Raw genomic sequence first — 21,336 nt, 5'->3', positions numbered from 1 at the left:
GTATCTACACAAATTCTTTTGTTTGAAATGAACGCTGCACACGTCACCTTTCCAACGATATGTCTTACGGAGATGGCGGTATTAATGACAAAACTTTACGCCGCTTCTAACGCCATCTATTGCACCTCCGCACGAACTTTTGCACTCACCCAATACTTTCCCGCAGTAACGTTTGCCGCGACTTGCTGAGCGTTTATTAGCTCAGACAAATTAATTAATTTTTCATTAAATATTGCAAATTTTGCAAAATAGTACTTAACGTTTCTGCTCACCATATGAACCGAGAATGTTTGGAACAATATGTACATATGCTTTCCAAAAGCAAAACCTTATTTATGAAGCAAAGTGAATGCAAAGTGCACATGCAAAATAATGCATTAACAGGGACAACGGTTTCTTAATTAACGGGACATTAATTAACAACATTAACCAACAACATTTAAAACTGAGTTAAATTAACTTTGAATATAAATAATTATATAAGTGTCGCATTCGCATACATTTTTATTCACATAATATACATTAGATAACTAATCTTTTTTTGAGTACTCTCTTGGTCACTTACACGACTTCGTCAAATTGGAAAATATCTCTGTGATATATTTACGACTCACACATATTATTTATGTGGTAATCATGAAAAAAATTTAATATAAAGAAATATCTTATAGTTGTAATTAGAATTTATTTTGTTCCAAATTTATGTTTTTTAGTCCAAATGCGTAATAACATATGTAATGTATACGAGGTCTGTTCAAAAAGTATCGAAAATTTTTTGTTTTTTCAAAAATTATTTATTTATTCATGAATATCTATTTTGTCTCCTTCAAAGTAATTCCCATCAGATATTATACACTTGTGCCAACGTTTTTTCCAATCCTCGAAGCACTTCAAAAAATCATTTTTTGTGATCTTGTTCAACTCCTCCTTTGATGCTGTCTTTATCTCCTCAATCGTAGCGTAGCGTCGTCCTTTCATGTGCCTCTTCAGTTTCGAGAACACGAAAAAGTCACAGGGGGCCAGGTCTGCGGAATACGGTGGCTGCGGCATCATTAGTGTGTTGTTTTTGGCCAAAAATTCGCGCACAAGCAACGATGTGTGAACAAGGGCGTTGGTACGAATTTCGCGGCGACCCATCTCATGCCAAAATCATTTGTAAAAATCGAATGGCACAAGCCAATCGATATGTTTAGGTCCTCAGCAACTTCTCTAGCAGTGATTCGACGACTGGCCAATACTATTTTCTTCACTTTATCAATGTTTTCGCCTGTTGTTGACATGCTCGGGCGTCTGACACGCTCTTCGTCGTTCACATTTTCTTGGCCCTCTAAGAACATTTTGTACCACCGATAAACGTTGCTTCGGTCCAAGGTAGCTTCACCATATGCCACAGTCAACATTCGGAATGCGTCCGCGCACTTAATTTTGTTTTTCACACAAAATTTGATACAGATTCTTTGATCCATTTTTTGGAATAGGCAAAAATCGAAAACGAGCCAAAAACGTCCAAGCAAAAGATAAACTGAATATTCAAAATGGCTGAACTTGTCGGCATAAGTGAGGGACATATGTACCAACATAACGCCACAAAAAAATCGAAAATCGAATATACGTAACCCGCAGAAATTCAAAATTCGCGATACTTTTTGAACATACCTCGTATATACAGGGTGTCCCATTTTAAACGCCGCGAGCAAATAAAATCGAAAAATATGAAATATACAGAAAAATGTTCCAAACAAAAGTTGCATGGTTTGAAGGGGGTTATATGTCGAAAATATCGACTTGATCTTGAGTAACCTTCTCAAGGCCAGGTCAATATCATCGATATATTCTTAAATGGAACCTCCCATTTTTATTGTACATTCTTGTAGCTCTTGGCGAGACGGTGAAATGCTGTGCCGTAAGTGCTGACTTCATCGACCGGGACAAATGGTAATCGGAGGGAGCGATGTGTGGGAAATATGGCTGGTGGGGTAGGATTTCCCAGTTAACTCTTTCTAAGTACTTCTTGACTGGTTAAGTAATATGCGGCCTAATGTTATCGTGCTGCAAAATCAACTTGTCGTGGCGATTCTCCCATTCCGGCCTCTTTTCGTGCAGAGCTCGCTTCAAACAAACTAGTTGCAGTTGATATCGATCCCCAGTGATTGTTTCCGACGGTTTCAGCAGCGGTTTCCATTTTTTCAGTCCTCAAATTTGGGTGATTTTCTCGGTCCTTGTTATCCATAGAGAAATCATCACTTTGGAAGCAGCGAAATCACTCTTTGCACGTCGAACTTGGTAGAGCATGTTCGGCATAGACTTTCTCCAGTAAATGATGTGTTTCCGCGGGCGATTTCTTTTACAGGAAATAATGGACCATAACTTTTCGCAAATGTGACTTATTTGGAACAAAACTTGCCATTGTAAACTCAATCAGTACAGATGATATTAACTAGTCACACAAATGTCACTTATGGCGTTTCGACGGAACTTTATAGACCTGTCATCATGTGTATTGCCAACTTTCAATACAAAAAGATAGTGTACCTAACGCCATCTATTACCAGCAGGCGGTTATATATGCTACAACCTAATACTATTCGCTTATTACACTTTCTTTCACTGATACATCTTATTATTGCATTTTGGTCATTATCACAATTGTATTTCTGGTTAGTTTTATAGTGCTCAATTATCGTCCGGGAGAAATTGTGGGCATGGCCCTTTGCTTAGGAGCAAGTGGTGGTAATTCTCGATAGGTTTCACGTATTTATGCACAACGACACTCAGGAAGAAGACACCCAGATTATAAAACAATTAAACGTTGTGTTCAAAGATTAAAGGATGGCCATATAAAACGTCGTCGTCGTCAAGTTCCATCTCTTCGTGAAATTGGTGTGTTAAGAGTTGCTATATTAATTCCTAATACTAGCCTCAGACAAATTGAACGTTTTCATAATATACCACGTGTATCTGCATCGCGATATTTGAGATATTAGGTAAATTGGAAAGTTCCGTCCATCTAGCAGCGAAAAGCTATAGCTAGAACTGTCGATAATTCTAATGTCTAAACCAAGTTTAATTTTTTAGTTTTACCATCTGTGAATAAAATTCAGTATATAAAGGTATACGTTCGCATCAATAACATTTTTTCTTATTGCATCGAAAATGTCAAAATTTGAGTCAAATAAGCGTCATTTGTGCGAAGTGTTAATCTCTTGTTTCAAATGGAAGGAAACTGCAGCTGAAGCTTGTAGAAGTTTATGATGACAGTGCTTCTTCCGATAAAACATGCAGAGAACGGTTTTGATGCTTTAGAAGTGGTGATTTTGATGTGGAAGACAAAGAGCGTTCTAGACGGCCAAGAACATTCAAAAACAAAGAATTGCAGGTTTTCGTGGATGAAGACTCATGTCAAACGCAAACACAACTTGCAGAAACACTAAATTGTGCTCAGTCTGTCATTTGCAATCGCTTGAAAGCCTTGGAAAAAGTCTACAAGGAAGAAAAATATTAGGTTGGTACAAATGAAATGGCCGTTTTCAGTGTTTTGAATTTCCTACCCCTATAGATTAATTTTCTTTCATAAAGAGGACGGTGTATATTTACTGTGTGAAAAGTATATGATCCACATGTGATTTAGCGCACATAACTTTATTTCTATTGGGAGTACAAATTAGTTCGGTCCGTTTTTTTGTGGTCAAAAATGCATTTATTTCAGAACAAAATAAATGAACAGATTAATCAAAGTATAGTCCATCGCTGGCTACTACTTTTTCCCATCTCTCAGGCAATTTTCGAATTCTATCTCGAAAAAATGTCTCGTCTTTTGAGGCGATCCAAGTTGGGAGCCAATTTTCGATTTCTGCGAAATAAGTGAACCGGTGACCTGCCAAATCGTATTGCACCCGTCGGAACAACCAGTAATCAGAAGGAGCAATGTCCGGCGAATACGGCGGGTGCGGTAAAATATCCCACTTGAACGTTTCTAAATAATTTTTTACGACTTTTGCGACATGAGGCCGAGCGTTATCATGCAGAAGAATGAGGTTTGTCTTCAATGCTGAAATCACTATTCTTTAAACGTCGAAACCATTCCCTACAAAGTTTATCAGTTGGAGTATTGTCACCATAAACTTCTACAAGCATTCGATGCGCTTCAGCTGCACTTTTCTTCCAATTAAAGCATAAAACTAAAACCCCCCCGCAAATGCCGCTTAGTTAACACAAAATTTGACATATTCAACACAGTAATAAACAGAGGTTTTGTATGAAACTCAAAGTGATATAAACTGAATATTATTGACAGATGTCTAACCTCTCTGAAACCACCAAAATCAACTGTCACTATGAAACATTCATAACAGCCAGAGCCATCTTTGGAAAACGGACCGAACTAATTTGTACTCCCAATATACTGTACTATTAGTCATAGAAGTTTACATTAACGCTGTGATGGAAAATAGAGAAATTCATATAATTTACTTATACGAGTTCAAACTTGGTCATACTGCAGCCGATGTAACGCGTAACATTGATACTGCATTTGGTGAAGGTACTGTAAGTGAAAGAACGACCAAACGTTTATTTGAAATATTTCGTTCTGCGGACACAAACCTCGACAATTTGTCTCGCGGACACGCACCTTCCGTCATTGATAACGTTGTTTTGAAGGAGATGGTTGAAACAGATCCAAGGTTAACAGTCTCAAAGATTGTCAAAAGATTTGAAGTTGGTCATTCAACTGCCGTCCGATGTTTAAACAAGTTGAGAAAAGTGAAAAAGTTGAGTAAATGGGTCCCCCATGAAATCATAGAGAGAGACAAATTGAGACGTTTGGAAATCTGCATTTCTTTGCGGTTGCGTCAGAATACAGATGGAATTTTATACAGGATTGTGACTTGTGATGAAAAATGGATTTTGTACGATAATCACCGATGTTCTGCACATTGGTTAGATGCGAATGATGCTCCAAAATACATTCCAAAATCGAATCTTCACCCCAAGAAAATGATGGTGTCTGTATGGTGGTCTAGCAAAGGTATCGTTCATTATTCACTTACCAAACAAGGTAAGATTATAAATTCTGATAAGTACTGTCAGGAAATTACCACCATGCACCAAAAACTGTGCGCTCAACAGCCAGCATTCAACAGACACGGCATGTTGCTATTGCACGATAACGCTAAACCACATATGCAAAACAAACCTTTCAAAAACTTGCCGAGTAAACATTGAAGTTCTCCTTCATCCTCCTTATTCTCTAGACATCTCACCAACAGATTATCATCTTTTCAAGCATCTGGATGCGTTTTTGGTAGGCAAAAATTTCAATGAAGAAAGAAGTGTGAAAAATGTATTTAAGGAGTTTATCGATTCACGCTCTCTAGATTTTTTTAAAAAGTGCATTGATGCATTTGGATCACGTTGGCAGAAATGCATTGGAGTATTTGGATGCTATTTCGATTAGTTATGTAAGTTTTAAATTTGAAAAATACAAGTTTCAACTTTATATTTATAAACGGCCATTTCCACCAACCTAATAGGTCCCATATAAACTGAAGCCAAATGACATCGAAAGGCGAAAAACCATCTGCGAAATTCTGCTTGCTAGGCAACAAAGAAAGGGATTTTTGCATCGTATCATCACTGGGGATGAAAAATGGATATATTTTGACAACCCTAAACGTCGAAAACCATTTGCGACCACGACCAATTCTCAACATCGCAAAAGCGGAATATCCAAAGAAAGAAGGCAATGCTCTGTCTTTGGTGGGATCAGAAGGATGTAGTGTACCATGAGCCAGAAAGTGGTCAAACAGTCACAAAGCGTCTCTACCGAGAACAAATTATCCGAGTTTAAGCCGAGCATTGCACGAAAAACGACCAGAATATGAAACGAGACAGCATAAAGTGATTTTGCTTCATGACCACTCTCGGCCTCACGTCACAAAACTTGTCAAGGAAACGTTATAAGCACTTCGGTGGAAAGTGCTACCCCATGCGGCTTATTCATTAGGCTGTGCCCCTTCCGATTACCACTTTTTCGGCTGATGGCACACGAACTTGCTGAAGAACGCTTCAATTCTTACGAAGACATAAAAAAAATATGTCTCTGACTGGATAGCTTCCGAAGATGAGTCATTCTTTCGCCGTGGAATTCGCATGCTGACCGAAAGATGGGAAAAAAGTCATCGCTAACGATGGACAATATTTTGATTGATATACTTTTTCATTTTGTTTCTTAAATAAAACCATATTTTTTGCAAAATAACAGACGGAACTTTCCGATTTAGCTAATACAATAAATTCTACCTATATCGCATTATCCTGCATCAAGAGATNGAGACATTTGTATTTTGACGCTCACTTCATACCGGTACACCTAGTAAATAAATAATAATGACCATCGTTGTAGATTGTGCTTTTGCCAATGGGCCCGTCGACAAATGAATGAAGAGCTCAATTTCTTTTTATTCATAATGTTTTCGGATGAGGCTAATTTTAAAACCCAAGGCCAAGTAAATTGTTATATTTACCGTTATTGGTCAAATCAAAATCCCCACTGGCTTAGGCAAATACAACAATTAAAAAATCAATGATTTTTTAACGTGGATGGTGTGGATTAGTGAATGGATATGTATAATAGTAGGGCCACAATTTTTGACGGCCATTTGACAGTTAACCGTTATAATAACTTTCTTCAAAATAAATTACCAGTACTTTTGGAGAATGTTGATTTGTATACAAGACAACGCCTATGTTTTCAGCAGGATGGCGCACCTGTTTTTAGGGCTTGCGATGTTCGTGGGACACTAAATAACGTTTTTCGAAGTGACTTGGCATAGGTGGAACTGTAGATTTCCACCACGTTTACCCGACTCGACCGCTTTTGATTTTTTTCTTTGGGGCTATTTGAAAAATATTATTTACCATGTTGAGTATACGACACCTGAGATATGAAACGTCGTATTGTGGGAACATATCGAAATATCTCAACACCAACATTGTAGAGGGTACAGAATAGTTTTCGAAATTGGGTAAACTTATGCATTAAAACAAATGGCCAAGCATTTGAATATCTATTGGCCTAATTTTATATCTATAATTCTGCTTAACACATACACAAAACTGTATAACACTAACACACACAAAACCTTTTAAGAGCCATTATGATGTAAAAATCCGCTGAGTAACCTCCCCGCAGTATAAATGGTAATGCAAATGCTAGCGGAATATCAAATATGAAGCTTTATATTTCGGGAATGGCTTGGGCAGAAGACAAAAGTAGGAAGTATTTTGAAAACGTCTCGACAAGAGCTACAAGAATATATAATAAAAAATGGGAGGTCCTGTTTAAGAAAACGTCGATCACATTGATCTGGCCTTAAAAAGATCACCCAAGGTCAAGTTCATATTTTTATCATATGGCCCTCTTCGAACCATACAATTTTTGTCTATAATATTTTTCCGTATCTTCCTTATTTTTCGAGATTTTTGCCTGAGGTTCTTAAAATTGGACACTCTGTATATATATTTAAGCGCGAGCATGGCGTAACAGACAGCGTACTAGTTTGTTATGCTAGCGGTCCCGGAATCGATTCCGGTAGAAATCAAAATATTTACGTTTGTGTCTTCTCTCGGAAAAAAGCGGCAACTCTGTAACGGCGCATTAGCACCGTCACCCTCCCCGCGGTCCGACCGACCATTTGTCGGGTTGTTCACCGGCGCATTGCGCCATCCTAAGACGACACGACACGCACGTGACGCGCTTCCGCCAGGAGCGTGATCACGTGCATGTCGATAAACATAAACAAACAAGCCTCCGTCGGATATATAATCCGACCGGCGGAGGCTTAAGGAGCCGATTCCACCGAAGTCAGCCAGAACAATACGTTCACAGGTTGTTCCGGATCCCGTCCTCTTTCTGCCGAAGAACCGAGGCGGTGTGTTCGCCGCCCCAGCTGCGTGTTCGCAGCCGCACTTACATCCTGACTTGTCGAGGAACCGAGACGGTGCATACGCCGTTCCAGCTGCGTGTTCGTAGCCACACTCGAATTCCTACCTTCTGCCGAGGAACCGAGACGGTGTATTTGCCGTCCCAGCTGCGTGTTCGCAGCCGCACTCACCATCCTCTCCTGGGACGGGATACTACCATCTCCACCGGGAGTTCCCGGTTCCCAGCCGGCCTCCTACCGACGACATCCGGCCCGACAAGTCCGGGGTGGCGACTTCGCCGTCTCTACCGAGCATTCTCGGTCAAGTCTCGGCCGCATGATCTCGCTCCGAATTATCATTGTCTAAAAAAGGGACACCGGGTCTCTCGCGTCACCGCGCCAAGGTTGCATGCGAGCAACCACGCGAGCGAAATTTAGTTTATAAGGATCCGGGGGGAGAAGCGAACTTCAACAGGAGAGTCAACGGGTAAAAGAGTGGCGACTTCGCCGTCTCCGCCGTGCGTTCTCGGCCCCGACTCTCCTGACAAGGAAAACGTCACCGAGAGCGCACCGACCGTTCGCTTTTCATCGCGCCGCACTTCTCTGCGAACTACCGGTGTCGTAGTCTCCACGGGAAACAGACGACACTGCAGGAACGGTGCCCGATACCGCGGGTACCTCCTGATTGTCATACCGTTCCAACTCCGTGGGGCCTCTGGGCTCGGAGAGTGCCTCCGTTTCTTGTGCCACCTGCGCGCGGCCACCGACTGCACTCTCTGCGGCAATTAAAAGACATCGCGGAAAGTATCGCGGAGATTTAAACCATCTAGCAGCGATCACACCAGCCGTACGCGTCAAAACACCGCGCCCGCTCTCCGCGACTCGTCCGACCATCACTCGCGGGACAACCATACACATCGCTCCCTGACTCACCGAACCGCGTCCGTCTTACCGCGCCGCCGTCTCACCGTGAAACTCCAAAATCAGCTGTTCCGTCAAAACACACGCGCATCTATCGATATCAACAACCGCTGCAAAACTGTTTAAAGTATCAAACCAACATTCGCTCATCTGTTGTAACCCAGACCGATAAATAAATCTATTGTTATTATTAACGGAAGACTCTCTCCTAATTCTGAAACGAACCTGGAAATCCGGCGAGCCATTCAAGGGCCGTGTCCGATTCTCTCTCACTGTACCAAAAGACGTTCCCGCCGCGATCTAGACGAATAGATCCGCGCCGGATTTACCGGTAATGGAGCAGGAACGTCGCAACTCCACCAAGAGTATTCTTGCCAAGAGATCCTCTCGAATATGCCGTTTAACCGGCGTTAAACTGTAGGTCCCATATTCCTATATATAATCAATATGCGGGCAATAGGACTGAGGATGGATATATCAGGTCGTCAAGGATGAAATTTGTAGAGAAAAAGGCAAAGTTGGTTGATAACTTACAAATATAAGGAATTATTTTATTCATCAAAGTATGAACCCATATTGTCTATACACTTTTGCCATTTAAGCGGCAGGTTGTTCAGGCCAATGATATGAAACCCTGGCGGACGAAAGTCAATGAATTCCTGGAAGGCCAGTTTTACAGCATTGTCGGAATTAAATTGTTATCCTATTAAAAAGTTGTCCAAATTACGGAAGTAATGGTAATCAGTGGGGGCTAGGTCTGGTGAGTATGGAGGATGATAGAGAAGTTCCAACTCCAATTCCTGTAGTTTTGCCACAATCATTTGTGCAGTGTGTGGTCTAGTGTTATCATGCAATAAGATAGGAGTCGATTTTCTTGACCAATCTAGGCTGTTTTTCTTTAAATTTTTGCATCATTTCGTCCAATTGGTTGCAATATATTTCTGCTGTAAACGATAAGCCAGGTTTCATGAAATCATAATGGATCACACCTGTGCTAGACCACCAAACATTCACCATCAGCTTCTTTTCATAAATATTGCGCTTTGGAGTGTGTTTTGGTGATTCATCCTTGTCCAGCCACTGTGCTGAACGTTTGCGATTGTCACATTGGATCCATTTCTCATCACAAGTGATAATTCGATTAAAAAATAGATCAGATTTGTGACGAGAAAGCAACATCAAGCTTCCAAATGCTTTTGTTTCTGCTTTTCATTCAGTTCGTGTGGAACCCACTTATCCAACTTTTTCACTTTACCGATTTGAGCTAGTATTGTTTGTTTGCTAATACGAAACTTCAACGATAATTCATAGGCACTCTGAGATGGGTTAGACTCAACGATGACCTTTAGTTCGTCATTGTTGACCTTTGATTCTGGGCGACCGCGTAGCTCATTTGTGAGGTCAAAGTTACCTGTGCGAAATTCGGCGAACCAATTTGATACTGTCTGCTGCGTAGTAACACTAGAGCCAAATACACTATTAATGTTTCGCAGTCTGCGATGTCGTAGTTCCACGTAAGAACTCATACTTCATAATAGTGCGGATATCCGACCGTTCCATTTTCAACAAAATTAATTTTTAAAAAAAGGTTTTAATATTTTTTAGAGCTTATGATGATTTTTTTAAATAGGCGAGATATGTAACTTTCCAACAAAAAAAAATACAGAACGGTAATATATTAAGCCAATGTCAAATAATAAGCTGTTACATTTGGCAATATTATTAATCACAAATTTCATCCTTGCCAACCTAATAGATATATATTGTTACGTCCTGGGTATCTCAGAAACAATGAACTCCATTTTTTATATATATACATTTGGGAAGCAGACGGACTCCGGGCAAGAGCTATTGTAAAAACGATAAGGTTACGATGGCTCGCCGCTAAACGCATATGTAACGCGTATGTAACGCTAAACGCCGTATGTTTCCAAACGCGTTTGTCACTCTATCCGCATTCCTTTTTTTTATGATCGTGAAACAAACAAACTTGGACAAGCGCTGTTGTAAAATGATACGACTACACGCCGCCCAAATGCGTCACGAGCCTCCCAATGCGTCTGCGATCTTATCTGCCTTTGTATATAATCGGTAGAGGAAAGGCTCTTTGATGGGATTAGGTTCTTAGGATTATTTATGACATCCAGATGGTATTAGGAATTTTCCACAGTAACCATTCTTCACGCAACCTGCTCTCATTGGCGATCGTCATCCACCCCCAAAAATCTTCCCTATATAAGGCTCACTCTCTTGCCGCGAGCACTCTTACTCTTGGCCCGCTAAACCACCGTCACGAATCATCGTTTGCGATCCTTTCACGGCTTCTACCACGACTTCGGCTTTGTTACCCAGATCGCGATCACTCCGGTGCCACCAGTTTGGTAAAACCTTCGGTGCGTGACTCGGCATTTCTTATAGATATTCGTTTAGATACTCCGCAAGTAGTCCAAATGTCAGAATCGAATAATACTCGTTTTAGCCATCGTGGATGCAAAGTACCGTGAGTGCTACCATCCAGACGACCCGACGACCCGAGTCACGAGACGAGAACCAGCTATCCGAAAAGGTTTGCGTACCAACAATCAAATATGAATAAATACCCAGCACCGTTTATACTCGTTCAAGTTATCTCCATTTTCTTCGCATATTAATACCTCCCCGTATCATAGTGAATACCCTGCGTGGAGAGGATAGGCTTGAGGCCCTCAGGCTAGCGCATAGAGACATAGTCGAGGCTAGCGACGACACGCTAGCAGCACAACTTAGGGCCTTTTCCGAACTCCTGACCCCAGATAGGAATTCCCCCAACCACAAAGCCCTTCTGACGGGAATATCTCGTCAACACCTCCCCGTTCCCTTCTCGCACCTTCCTATTTGCCAGATTCCAATTATCAACTACCAACCCCTTCTATACTACCCTGTCGCGACTCTCCTTTACCGTACTACTGGACTTCACCTCCCCCTTCACCCCCATGTTACCTTAACTCACCTTCACGTTCCCCCACACCAGACCCACGGATCCCAGATTCATATCCATCTCCGTACGATTCCTCTACTTCCCCTTCTGAACCACCTACTCCTAACTCCTTACTCTCCCCTTAAAACTCTCTCGGCAACATTCTGCGACACACACACACACACGCACACACACAAAATTGATTTTGTAACCCCGCCGTATATTATCTTGTATTGTAACTTCACCGCTCATTTAATATTGCAATTTCATCCGTTTGTCAGATAATAAATATCGAAATTGTCACTTTAATTTTCCCACTTTATTTAATATTCTTGCCATCGCGCGTTCACTGCACTTTCCTTAATTATTCCGCTCGCGGTCCCATCCCAGGTAAAGGGTTTCAGTACCTTGACCTAAATTAGGACCATCCTGCGTACGCTCGCGTCAGAGTAAAGTGACCCTTCCGGTCTCTGACCTGCACCGCCGGCATACAGGTACATTTGGGACTCGCGTTTGCGCGTGAGGTCGTTGCGTTCTTTTCCAGGACCTAACAATATGCCTAAATCTTAAATTTTATTTTAAGCCCCTTAAAATTCAAATTAGTGACATAATCGAATCGAATCCATAATTGCACACTAATTATACATTACACACTAGATATACTCTTATAATTTAAGGCAATTATAACGACAATTTATTATTTGAGGCAATAATTAATAAGAACTTTAAATTTATTGAATACACATGTACACCCATGACTACATATTGGGTGTACAAGTATTACAAATTTTCAATTGATGGCAAAAGTTGTATTACTGACATTATGTTGAAGTTGGTGTAACGATGCATCCCCCCGGCGAACACCGCGGCCGATCGACCATCCGTCGGCCGCAAAACGGCGCTCAGCGCCAATAAACAATCTTCACGCGCGGCGCATACATCCGACATGTGCATACGTAGGCAACAACAATTGTTGTTGCCAAACACGCACGTGTCGGAAAACCGTAGCAAAAGCTGTATAAAAGACCGCTCCGCCGCGATACGGCCACCTGATTCCACTGGAGTCACCCGGATCGAAAAATCGAAGCTGCTCCTAATCCGGTCCGCAGGTCGAGAGACCGCGATGGTGTGTACGCCGTCACTGCTGTGAGTTCGCAGCCGACTCGACATCCTTCCATCCGGTAAAGACCGAGGTAGTGCGTACGCTGTCTCTCCCGTGGAAGTCGCGGGCACCGGATTCCTAACCTCCATCTCGGGACGGTGTGTTCGCCCTCTCCACCGGGAGCTCCCGGCCTTCTTGCCCGTGACAGACCTGGGTATCGGCACGAATCGGGGTGATGTGTTCGCCGCCTCCGTGGAGTGTTTTCGACCTTGGCCACTCCACTCTCGTCATCGGGTCTTGCGGCTCCGGGGCATGCAAACGCCACGGAGTATTATTCCGCGTTTCGCGCCGCGAAATTAGAGACGACGCACGTCTCTTCGTCCGCACCTCACCGGGGGTATCGTCGACCGCCGCGAACCGCGAATATACCGTCGCCGGCTGCACGTCGGCCAGGCTTGCCTGGCCAAGTCCACCGTTTCCAGTAAAGAGGCACGATACCGCGTGCCCTCCGTTCCGGGATTCGGCCGACGCGAGCACTCCACGTGCAGCGATCACCGCGACTTGCGATACCGCGATTCGCACGTGCATTCCGCTGTCTTGCACTCCGATGCGAAACCGTCGAATTTAAAACGCCAACGGGCCAACACACGAACCGTCAACACCACGCGCTAGAGTCTAACACCGCGAGCGTTACCAAGCGCCTGCTCCAGATAGATTCCGCAAAAACTAGTACGCCGAATAATACCGACTAAGCCGTCGATATTACGTCACAAAGTAAACACGGGATTCCGTCGCCAATTCTGTCAGCGCAATGTTTACCGCAGAAAGACAGAGTTAAAGCGCGACCCGCTGATATTCGCTTGTACAAAACATCGTGGGAATAATTAAATAAACGGTTGTTATTTGGATACTCACCCACTCACTCACTCACTCGTTCACTCACACACACACGCATGCACAACGAAGAACGCCTAGACGAGCTACACCGGGACCACCGAACACCGAACACGGTCATCCGTGACACCGGACGACCACCCCACCGGCCTGGGTAGGGCGAACGTCCACCGACCGGCGGGGCGCAGGTCACATTGGCAATACCTGTACCTGAAAGGTGTATTTAAAACACAGCTTTAAAATAAAGTACATGTCATTTGACTGAAATGTAAATAACTATTATTTTTATCGCATTGAAAATGTCGAATTTTGTACCAGAAAAACGCCATTTGCGGGAAGTTTTACTTCATTATTCTTTTCTAAAAAAAAGTGCAGCTGAAAGTCATCGTTTGCTTGTGGAAACTTATAAACAACATGCTCCATCAGTAAACATGTATGAAAAATGGTTTAAACGATTCAGAAGCAATGATTTTGATTTGAATGTCAAGGAGCATGGAAAGCCACCAAAAAATTTGAAGATACACAATTGGAAGCATTACTCGACGAAGATGCATATCAAACAGAAAAAGTATTGGCAACAACATTAAATGTTATTCAACAATGCATTTCCTTATGTCTGCATGCAATGGGAATAGTTCAAAAGCAAGGAAGTTGGATGCCACACGTATTAAAGGAAAGAGACATTGTAAGAAGAAATACTATGTGCGAATTATTGTTGCAACGACAAAAGAAAGGGTTTTTTTCGGATTATTACTGGAGATAAAAAATGGAATTTACTACGACAATTCGCAAACCAGCATGGGTGAACCAAGTCTATCAACGCCAAGGTGAAACATCAGTGGCAGCAAGGTTATGTTCAGTATCTGGTGGGGAATGAAGGGTATGGTGTATTATGAGCTACTGCAACCGTCTGAAACTATCATTGATGAACAGTACCGACTACAATTAATACATTTGAACCGAGCTCTGAAGAAGAAGCGACCGAAATAGTGAAATAGACATGACAAAATAATTTTACAGCATGACAAGGCCAGACCACACGTTCATGAATCCGTCAAGAATTATCTAAAAGGTATGAACTGGGAGATTCTACCTTACCCGCCGTATTCACCAGTTATTGTTCCCTCAGATTACTATTTGTTCCGGTCCATGGGGTCGAACCTTTCTAGAGAACGGTTCAGTTTTTATGAAGAAGTTAAAAATTGGCTTGATAACTAGATCGCTTCATAATAACCAGACTTCTACCAACGTGGAATCCGTTTTTTGCCTGAAAGTTGGGCCAAGGTTGTGGTTTAAGATACAGCATACTTTGAATTAAGTAAAAATGATTTTTATGTTTCAAATCAGTGCGTTTTTTATCAAGAAATCCATAAAATCATACTTGTACACCCAATATATAGGCGTACAAATGAATAATCCACATTTTTCAGCTAATTCGAGATTTATTTTAAAAGAAAGTGCAACAAATTTTTCAACCAAAGTATTCGCCGTTGCTTTCTATAACTTTCATCTACTAATCATCTTTCAGGCAGCTGATGAATTAGTCATCTTTCAGGCAGCTGATGAATTCCATCTCGGAAAAATGTTGTGTCTTTGGACATGATAAAGTTGTCAAGCTATTTTCGGATCTCATCCACTAATTGGAAATGAGTATCGGACAAGGCGTGTTGCATCGACTGGAACAAGTGATAATCGGATGGAACAATATCTAGTAAATACGCCGGGTGCTGTGTCTCAGTCAAAATTTATTATGGTGTCTTTTGTCTTGAAAGCAATATGTGGTCTGGCGTTGTCATGCAACAATTTCACAGGACATTCTCCTTTGCTATACGAGTGTTTCTGTTCCAATTCTTGACTCAAGTGGATTAATTAGCGTTGGTAGTAGTCCGCAGTAACTGTTTTACACGATTCCAACAGCTCATAATAAAATACGCCCTTGATATCCTACCAATTGCAGAGCAGAACCTTCTTTCCGAAACTACTGGGCTTTGTGACCGATGTTAATGGTTCGCTGGGTTTTATCCTTGCCTTTCTGCGTTTCGGACTGTCATAGAGTATCCATTTCTCATCGCTTATAACGATTTTCAACAAGAAAGATTTTCGACGCTGCTTATTGAGAAGAGAAAAACACGCTGCCACTCATTGGTTTTTGTTGGCTTCTGTGAGTTCATGCGGAACTTATTTTTCTTCTTTTTGAATCTTACCCATCTCATGTAAGCGTTTGGAAACGGTTTGCTGCGTTACTTCTAAGTGCTTTGCAAGCTCTTTTTGCATTTGTGCCGAATTCTCAACGAGCAGTTGTTCCAAATCATAGTTGTCGCATTTTCGTGGACCTCCAGAACGTTGTTTGTCGATCAGACTAAAATCACCGCTTTTAACCGCTTTTGACATTTAAATCAAAATCATTGCTTCTGAATCGTTTAAACCACTTTCCACACATGCTTACTGATGGAGCATGTTCTTTGTAAGCTTCCACAAGCAAACGATGACTTTCAGCTGCACTTTTCATTAGAAAAGAATAATGAAGTAAAACTTCCCGCAAATGGCGTTTTTCTGGTACAAAATTCGACATTTTCAATGCAATAAAAATAATAGTTATTTACACTTCAGTCAAATAACATGTACTATGTTTTAAAGCCATGTTTTAAACACACCTTTCAGGTACATGTATTGCCAACTTCAACATAATGCCAGTAATTCAACTTTTGCCATCAATTGAAAATTCGTAAAGTCATACTTGTACATCCAACATGTAGTCATGGGTATACATGTATTCAATAAATTTCAAGTTCTTGTTAGTTATTGCCTCAAATCATAAGTTGTCGCTTTTTAAATCGCTTAAATCAAAATGTGCACACATTGAATGATACAACACCTTTGCAGAGAAAGGAACAAATCAATTCGTATGCTCTTGCAGCACTTTTTCCTTGTTGTAATTCATAAAGAATACAGCATCGTATGTATACCTTATCTATTGCCACGTTAGACTCTACTAAACTGTATACTTTTGAAAGTTATGTTGGGCCTTTCGCCATACTAAATATCATTTTTAATGGCTATATACCATCACTATATTACCGCAAAATAGCGGGAAAATTAATAGATTTTAAAATTAATTTCTTATCACTTTGCGGTCCGTCGACAGCATGACGCCGATGTTACGGTCCGTTAACAGCACTATGCCGTCGCGATCTGACAGCATTGGTTTTATCGATGAATCTAAACATATCATAAACATATGATATCATGATTTTAGATATCAACATTTGTATAAGAAAAAAAACAACCAAATAAGCGCGGCTAATTTCGTATTATGCCTTCGATAAGTTCAAATATCTTCGGTCAAGCGTCAAGCGTCTTCGGGTGGACCGCGGACTATAAAATGTTAAACTCATTCGCAAATAGCGGTTTTGAGACGAAACGCTTAGCTGAACACCGCATACAATTTTCAAAAGTTTCAACAAGACATTTTTAAATTACGCAAGACTACGTTACCGGCATTCAGTTAAAGAATTTGAAATAACATAGGATTACGTTACCGGTTTTCAGTTAAAGAATCTGAAATGACGTAAGACTAGGTTACCGGTTGCGAATGTGTTAACTACTTAACAACATTGGGATTATTCATTTGTACACCTGATATATATAGGTGGTTTGTTCAAAAAGTATCGCAAATTTTGAATTTCCGCGGGTTACGTATATTCGATTTTCGATTTTTTTGTGGCGTTGGTACTCATGACCCTCACTTATGCCGACAAGTTCGGCCATTTTGAATATTCAGTTTATCTTTGACAGCTGTTTTGCTTGGACGTGTTTTGGCTCGTCTTCGATTTTTGCCTATTTCAAAAAATGGATCAAAGAATCTGTATCAAATTTTGTGTGAAAAATAAAATTAAGTGCGCGGACGCATTCCGAATGTTGACTGTGGCATATGGCGAAGCTACCTTGGACCGAAGCAACGTTCATCGGTGCTACAAAATGTTCTCAGAGGGCCGAGAAGATGTGAACGACGAATAGCGTGCCGGACGCCCGAGCACGTCAACAACAAACGAAAACATTGATGAAGTGAAGAAAATAGTATTGGCCAATCGTCGAATCACCGTTAGAGAAGTTGCTGAAAATCTAAATATATCGATTGGCTAGAGCCATTCGATTTTTACTAATGATTTGGGCATGAGACGGGTCGCCGCGAAATTCGTACCAAAATGCTCAATTTCGACCAAAAACAGCATCGCATTAACATTGCTGGGGAGCTGTTGGACTCTGTCCGCGACGACCCAAATTTGCTCAAGATTTGCTCATAACTGGTGACGAATCATGGGTTTATGGTTATGACGTGGAAACCAAAGCTCAATCATCCCAATGGAAGCTGCCGCATGAGCCAAGACCGAAAAAAGCCAAGTTCGGTCGAATGTAAAGGTTTTGCTTACAGTTTTCTTCGATTGCAGGGGCGTGGTGAATCATGAGTTCTTGCCACAGAGTAGAACGGTCAATAACGAATATTACCTGCAAGTTATGCGCAATTTGCGCGAAGCAATCCGCCAGAAACACCCGGATATGTGGAAGAATAAAAATTGGCTTTTGCACCATGATAACGCCCCTGCTCACACATCGTTGCTTGTGCGCGAATTTTTGGCCAAAAACAACACACTAATGATGCCGCAGCCACCGTATTCCCCAGACCTGGCCCCCTGTGACTTTTTCTTGTTCCCGAAACTGAAGAGGCACATGAAAGGACGACGCTACGCTACGATTGAGGAGATAAAGACGGCATCGAAGGAGGAGCTGAACAAGATCACAAAAAATGATTTTTTGAAGTGCTTCGAGGATTGGAAAAAACGTTGGCACAAGTGTATAATATCTGATAGGGATTACTTTGAAGGAGACAAAATAGATATTCATGAATAAATAAATAATTTTTGAAAAAACACAAAATTCGCGATACTTTTTGAACAGACCTCGTATGTGCAATATTTTTCCGTCGCGTTTACGCGGGGGCGTTCGCTTATTGTTAGTAGAGTGTATCGTTTCGCATAACGGCTGGTGCGACAATCTTTCCTTTGATGTTCTGTTTTGCTGCATTTCTGACACGTCGTAGGTCTAACATTTTCTCGAGCGCACGGATATGTCGTCAGTCGACTGTTATATGGGAGTGCAGTTTCCCGATTATTATAGTGGTTAGTTAGTGCTTTTACCTTTCCTTCCTCCATTGCTCCGGCAATACCTTCAGCTAATGTAGTGGGAGCGCGTGATCGCACTATGGTTTGCAACTTCTCATTCAGACCAAGTTGAAAATTAATTAGTGCTTGAGATTTAATGTATTCGTGGATAGCTCTCTTTTCTGCCGGGGTATATATTGTACTGTCAGTGACTGACTCGTACAATTCTGTGGCTAGTTTATCGACTCTCTCTCCGTAGACTCGCGCTTCTTCTCCGGTCTTTTGCCGTAAGAAATTAAATTCGCGTTGCAAACGTGTAGTCAACCTTTTTCTCGAATAGCAGACCTCTAATATTTCCTTCAATTGTCGGTAAGTCGTTATATTTCGGTCCTCCATTTCCGTCATGGCCTGCCCTTTTAATTTTATACAGGTTATTGTCTTCGTTAATGCAATTTCTTCTGTAGGATGTTTTAGACCGTAAGCATAATTACAAACGTGCAGGAATTCCTTGAGACTCCCTTCACTTGAGCCATTAAAAGTCGGTATTAAGTACCTGGCCTCTTTTCTCCGCTGTCTATTGGTGTCGGTTACGAATGAATTCAATGCGATACTATCTTCCGAGAAAGGGTCATGTATATGTGTGTAGTCATACGTTCTGTCTTTGTTCCAGTGCCCCGTTGCAGTGGACCTTTGTAGATTGGTGAATCTTTCTGTGTTATTTTGTTGCAGTATATTAACCTTTTCATTTAGCTCGGTTACGTATATGGTGAGGTTTTGTATTTGACTTAATAAGGTCTCTACTAGAGAGTCCTGTTCCCTGTTGTCTCTTGGTAAAGAGTTCCCCTTCCCTGTTGTCTCTTGGTAAAGAGTTTCCTTCTACACTACGGTTTGTATGTTGCACGACGGTTGTTTGTAATCTATTGATTTCTTCGTCTATCGCGGGACCGTCAATAGGCGGTACATCTTGCTCTGTATGCCTGTCCATAGTTAAGCTATCAAGTAATTTGTTCAGGTCGAAAACGCTCTCGTCGTACGAAGTTAGAGAAAATTCTTCCCTGCCTGACACGTAATAGTACTGTTACTTGGCAAGTTTCTTTGTGTTCTATCGCGTGGAGCTACATTTGGTAATATACTGTCATCGATTTGACTAAACGGGAATTCGCTTTCAGTCACAATGTGTATCGGGGTAACAATTCTTCTTCATTTGAACTATCAAATACGGTTAACGCTGTAACGATGCATCCCCCCGACTATCCGTCAGCTGCAAAACGGCGCTCCGCGCCAACAAACTCACGCGCGGCGCACATATCCATCACGTGCACATGCCGGCAACAACAATTGTTGTTGCCAAACACGCACGTGGCGGAAAACCCGTACTAAGCACGGTATAAAAGACCGCTCCGCCGCGAGATCAACACCTGATTCCGCCGGAGTCAGCCGGATCGAAAGATCAAAACTGCTCCGGATCCCGATCCCCAGGTCGAGGGACAGCGACGGTGCGTACGCCGTCACCGCTGTGCGTTCGCAGCCAAATCGATATCTTTCCATCCGGATAAACCGAGGTAGTACGTACGCTGTCTCTCCCGTGTATGTCGCGGACACCGGACTCCTAAAATTCCATCTCGGGACAGTGTGTTCGCCGTCTCCACCGGGAGCTCCCGGCCGTCTTGCCCGTGACGGACTTGGCGATCGACACGAGTCGGGGCGGTGTGTTCGCCGCCTCTGTCGAGTGTCCTCGAACTCGGCCACTCCACTCTGGTCATTGGGTCTTGCGCCTCCGGGGCATGCGAACGCCCCGGAGTATCGTTCCGCGTGCCGCGCCGCGAATATAGAGACGACGCGCGTCTCTCCGTCCGCACCTCACCGGAAGTATCGTAACCGCCGCGACCCGCGAATTTACCGCCGCCGGCTGCACGTTGGCCAGGCTCGCCCGGCCGACTCCACCGTTCCTGTAAGGAGGCACGAGACCGCATGCTCTCCGCTCCGGGAGTCGACCGACGCGAACACTCCACGTGCAGCGATCACCGCAACCCGCGTACCGCGACCCGCGTACCGCGACACCGCGTATAGCAGGTGTAATCCGCCGTCTTGCACTCCGATGCGTAACCGCCGCGATCTTTAAAACACCGGGCCAACACGCAAACCGAAACGTTACCGCGCCGAAACAACAATACCGCGCCCGCTCACCGCTGACGCCGCGAGTACCTCCAAACGGCCGCCCTATTTAGATTCCGCGAAATACTGTTACGCCGAAACACAGGCTAAGCCGTCGATACCACGTCACAAAGTAAACACGGGATTCCGTCGCCGATACTGTCACTGCAATATTTACCTGCTTTAAAAGACAGGCTTAAAACACGGCCCGCCGCTAAGAACAAACTG

At 42.5% G+C, this 21,336-nt stretch overlaps 1 protein-coding gene and 1 pseudogene across 1 annotated transcript; both read right to left on the bottom strand.

The window, feature by feature from the left end:
* Positions 1–1,112: 1,112 nt before the first annotated feature.
* On the bottom strand, positions 1,113–1,466 carry LOC106748138 (putative uncharacterized protein FLJ37770; the record flags this gene model as incomplete). The annotated part of the gene is made up of 1 exon (XM_014626386.1): positions 1,113–1,466. A coding segment is annotated over exon 1 (354 nt), but the record flags the coding sequence as incomplete, so codon positions are not given.
* A 7,928-nt stretch (positions 1,467–9,394) lies between these two features.
* LOC106748132 lies at positions 9,395–10,403 on the bottom strand (annotated as a pseudogene).
* Between the last annotated feature and the right edge of the window lie 10,933 nt (positions 10,404–21,336).

The sequence above is a fragment of the Dinoponera quadriceps genome, unplaced genomic scaffold (genome assembly GCF_001313825.1).
Source record: "Dinoponera quadriceps isolate SergipeBrazil2010 unplaced genomic scaffold, ASM131382v1 scaffold290, whole genome shotgun sequence".
Lineage (NCBI taxonomy): Eukaryota > Metazoa > Arthropoda > Insecta > Hymenoptera > Formicidae > Dinoponera > Dinoponera quadriceps.
The sequence above is the reverse complement of the archived record's forward strand: the minus strand, read 5'-3'. Positions and strand labels throughout refer to the sequence as shown.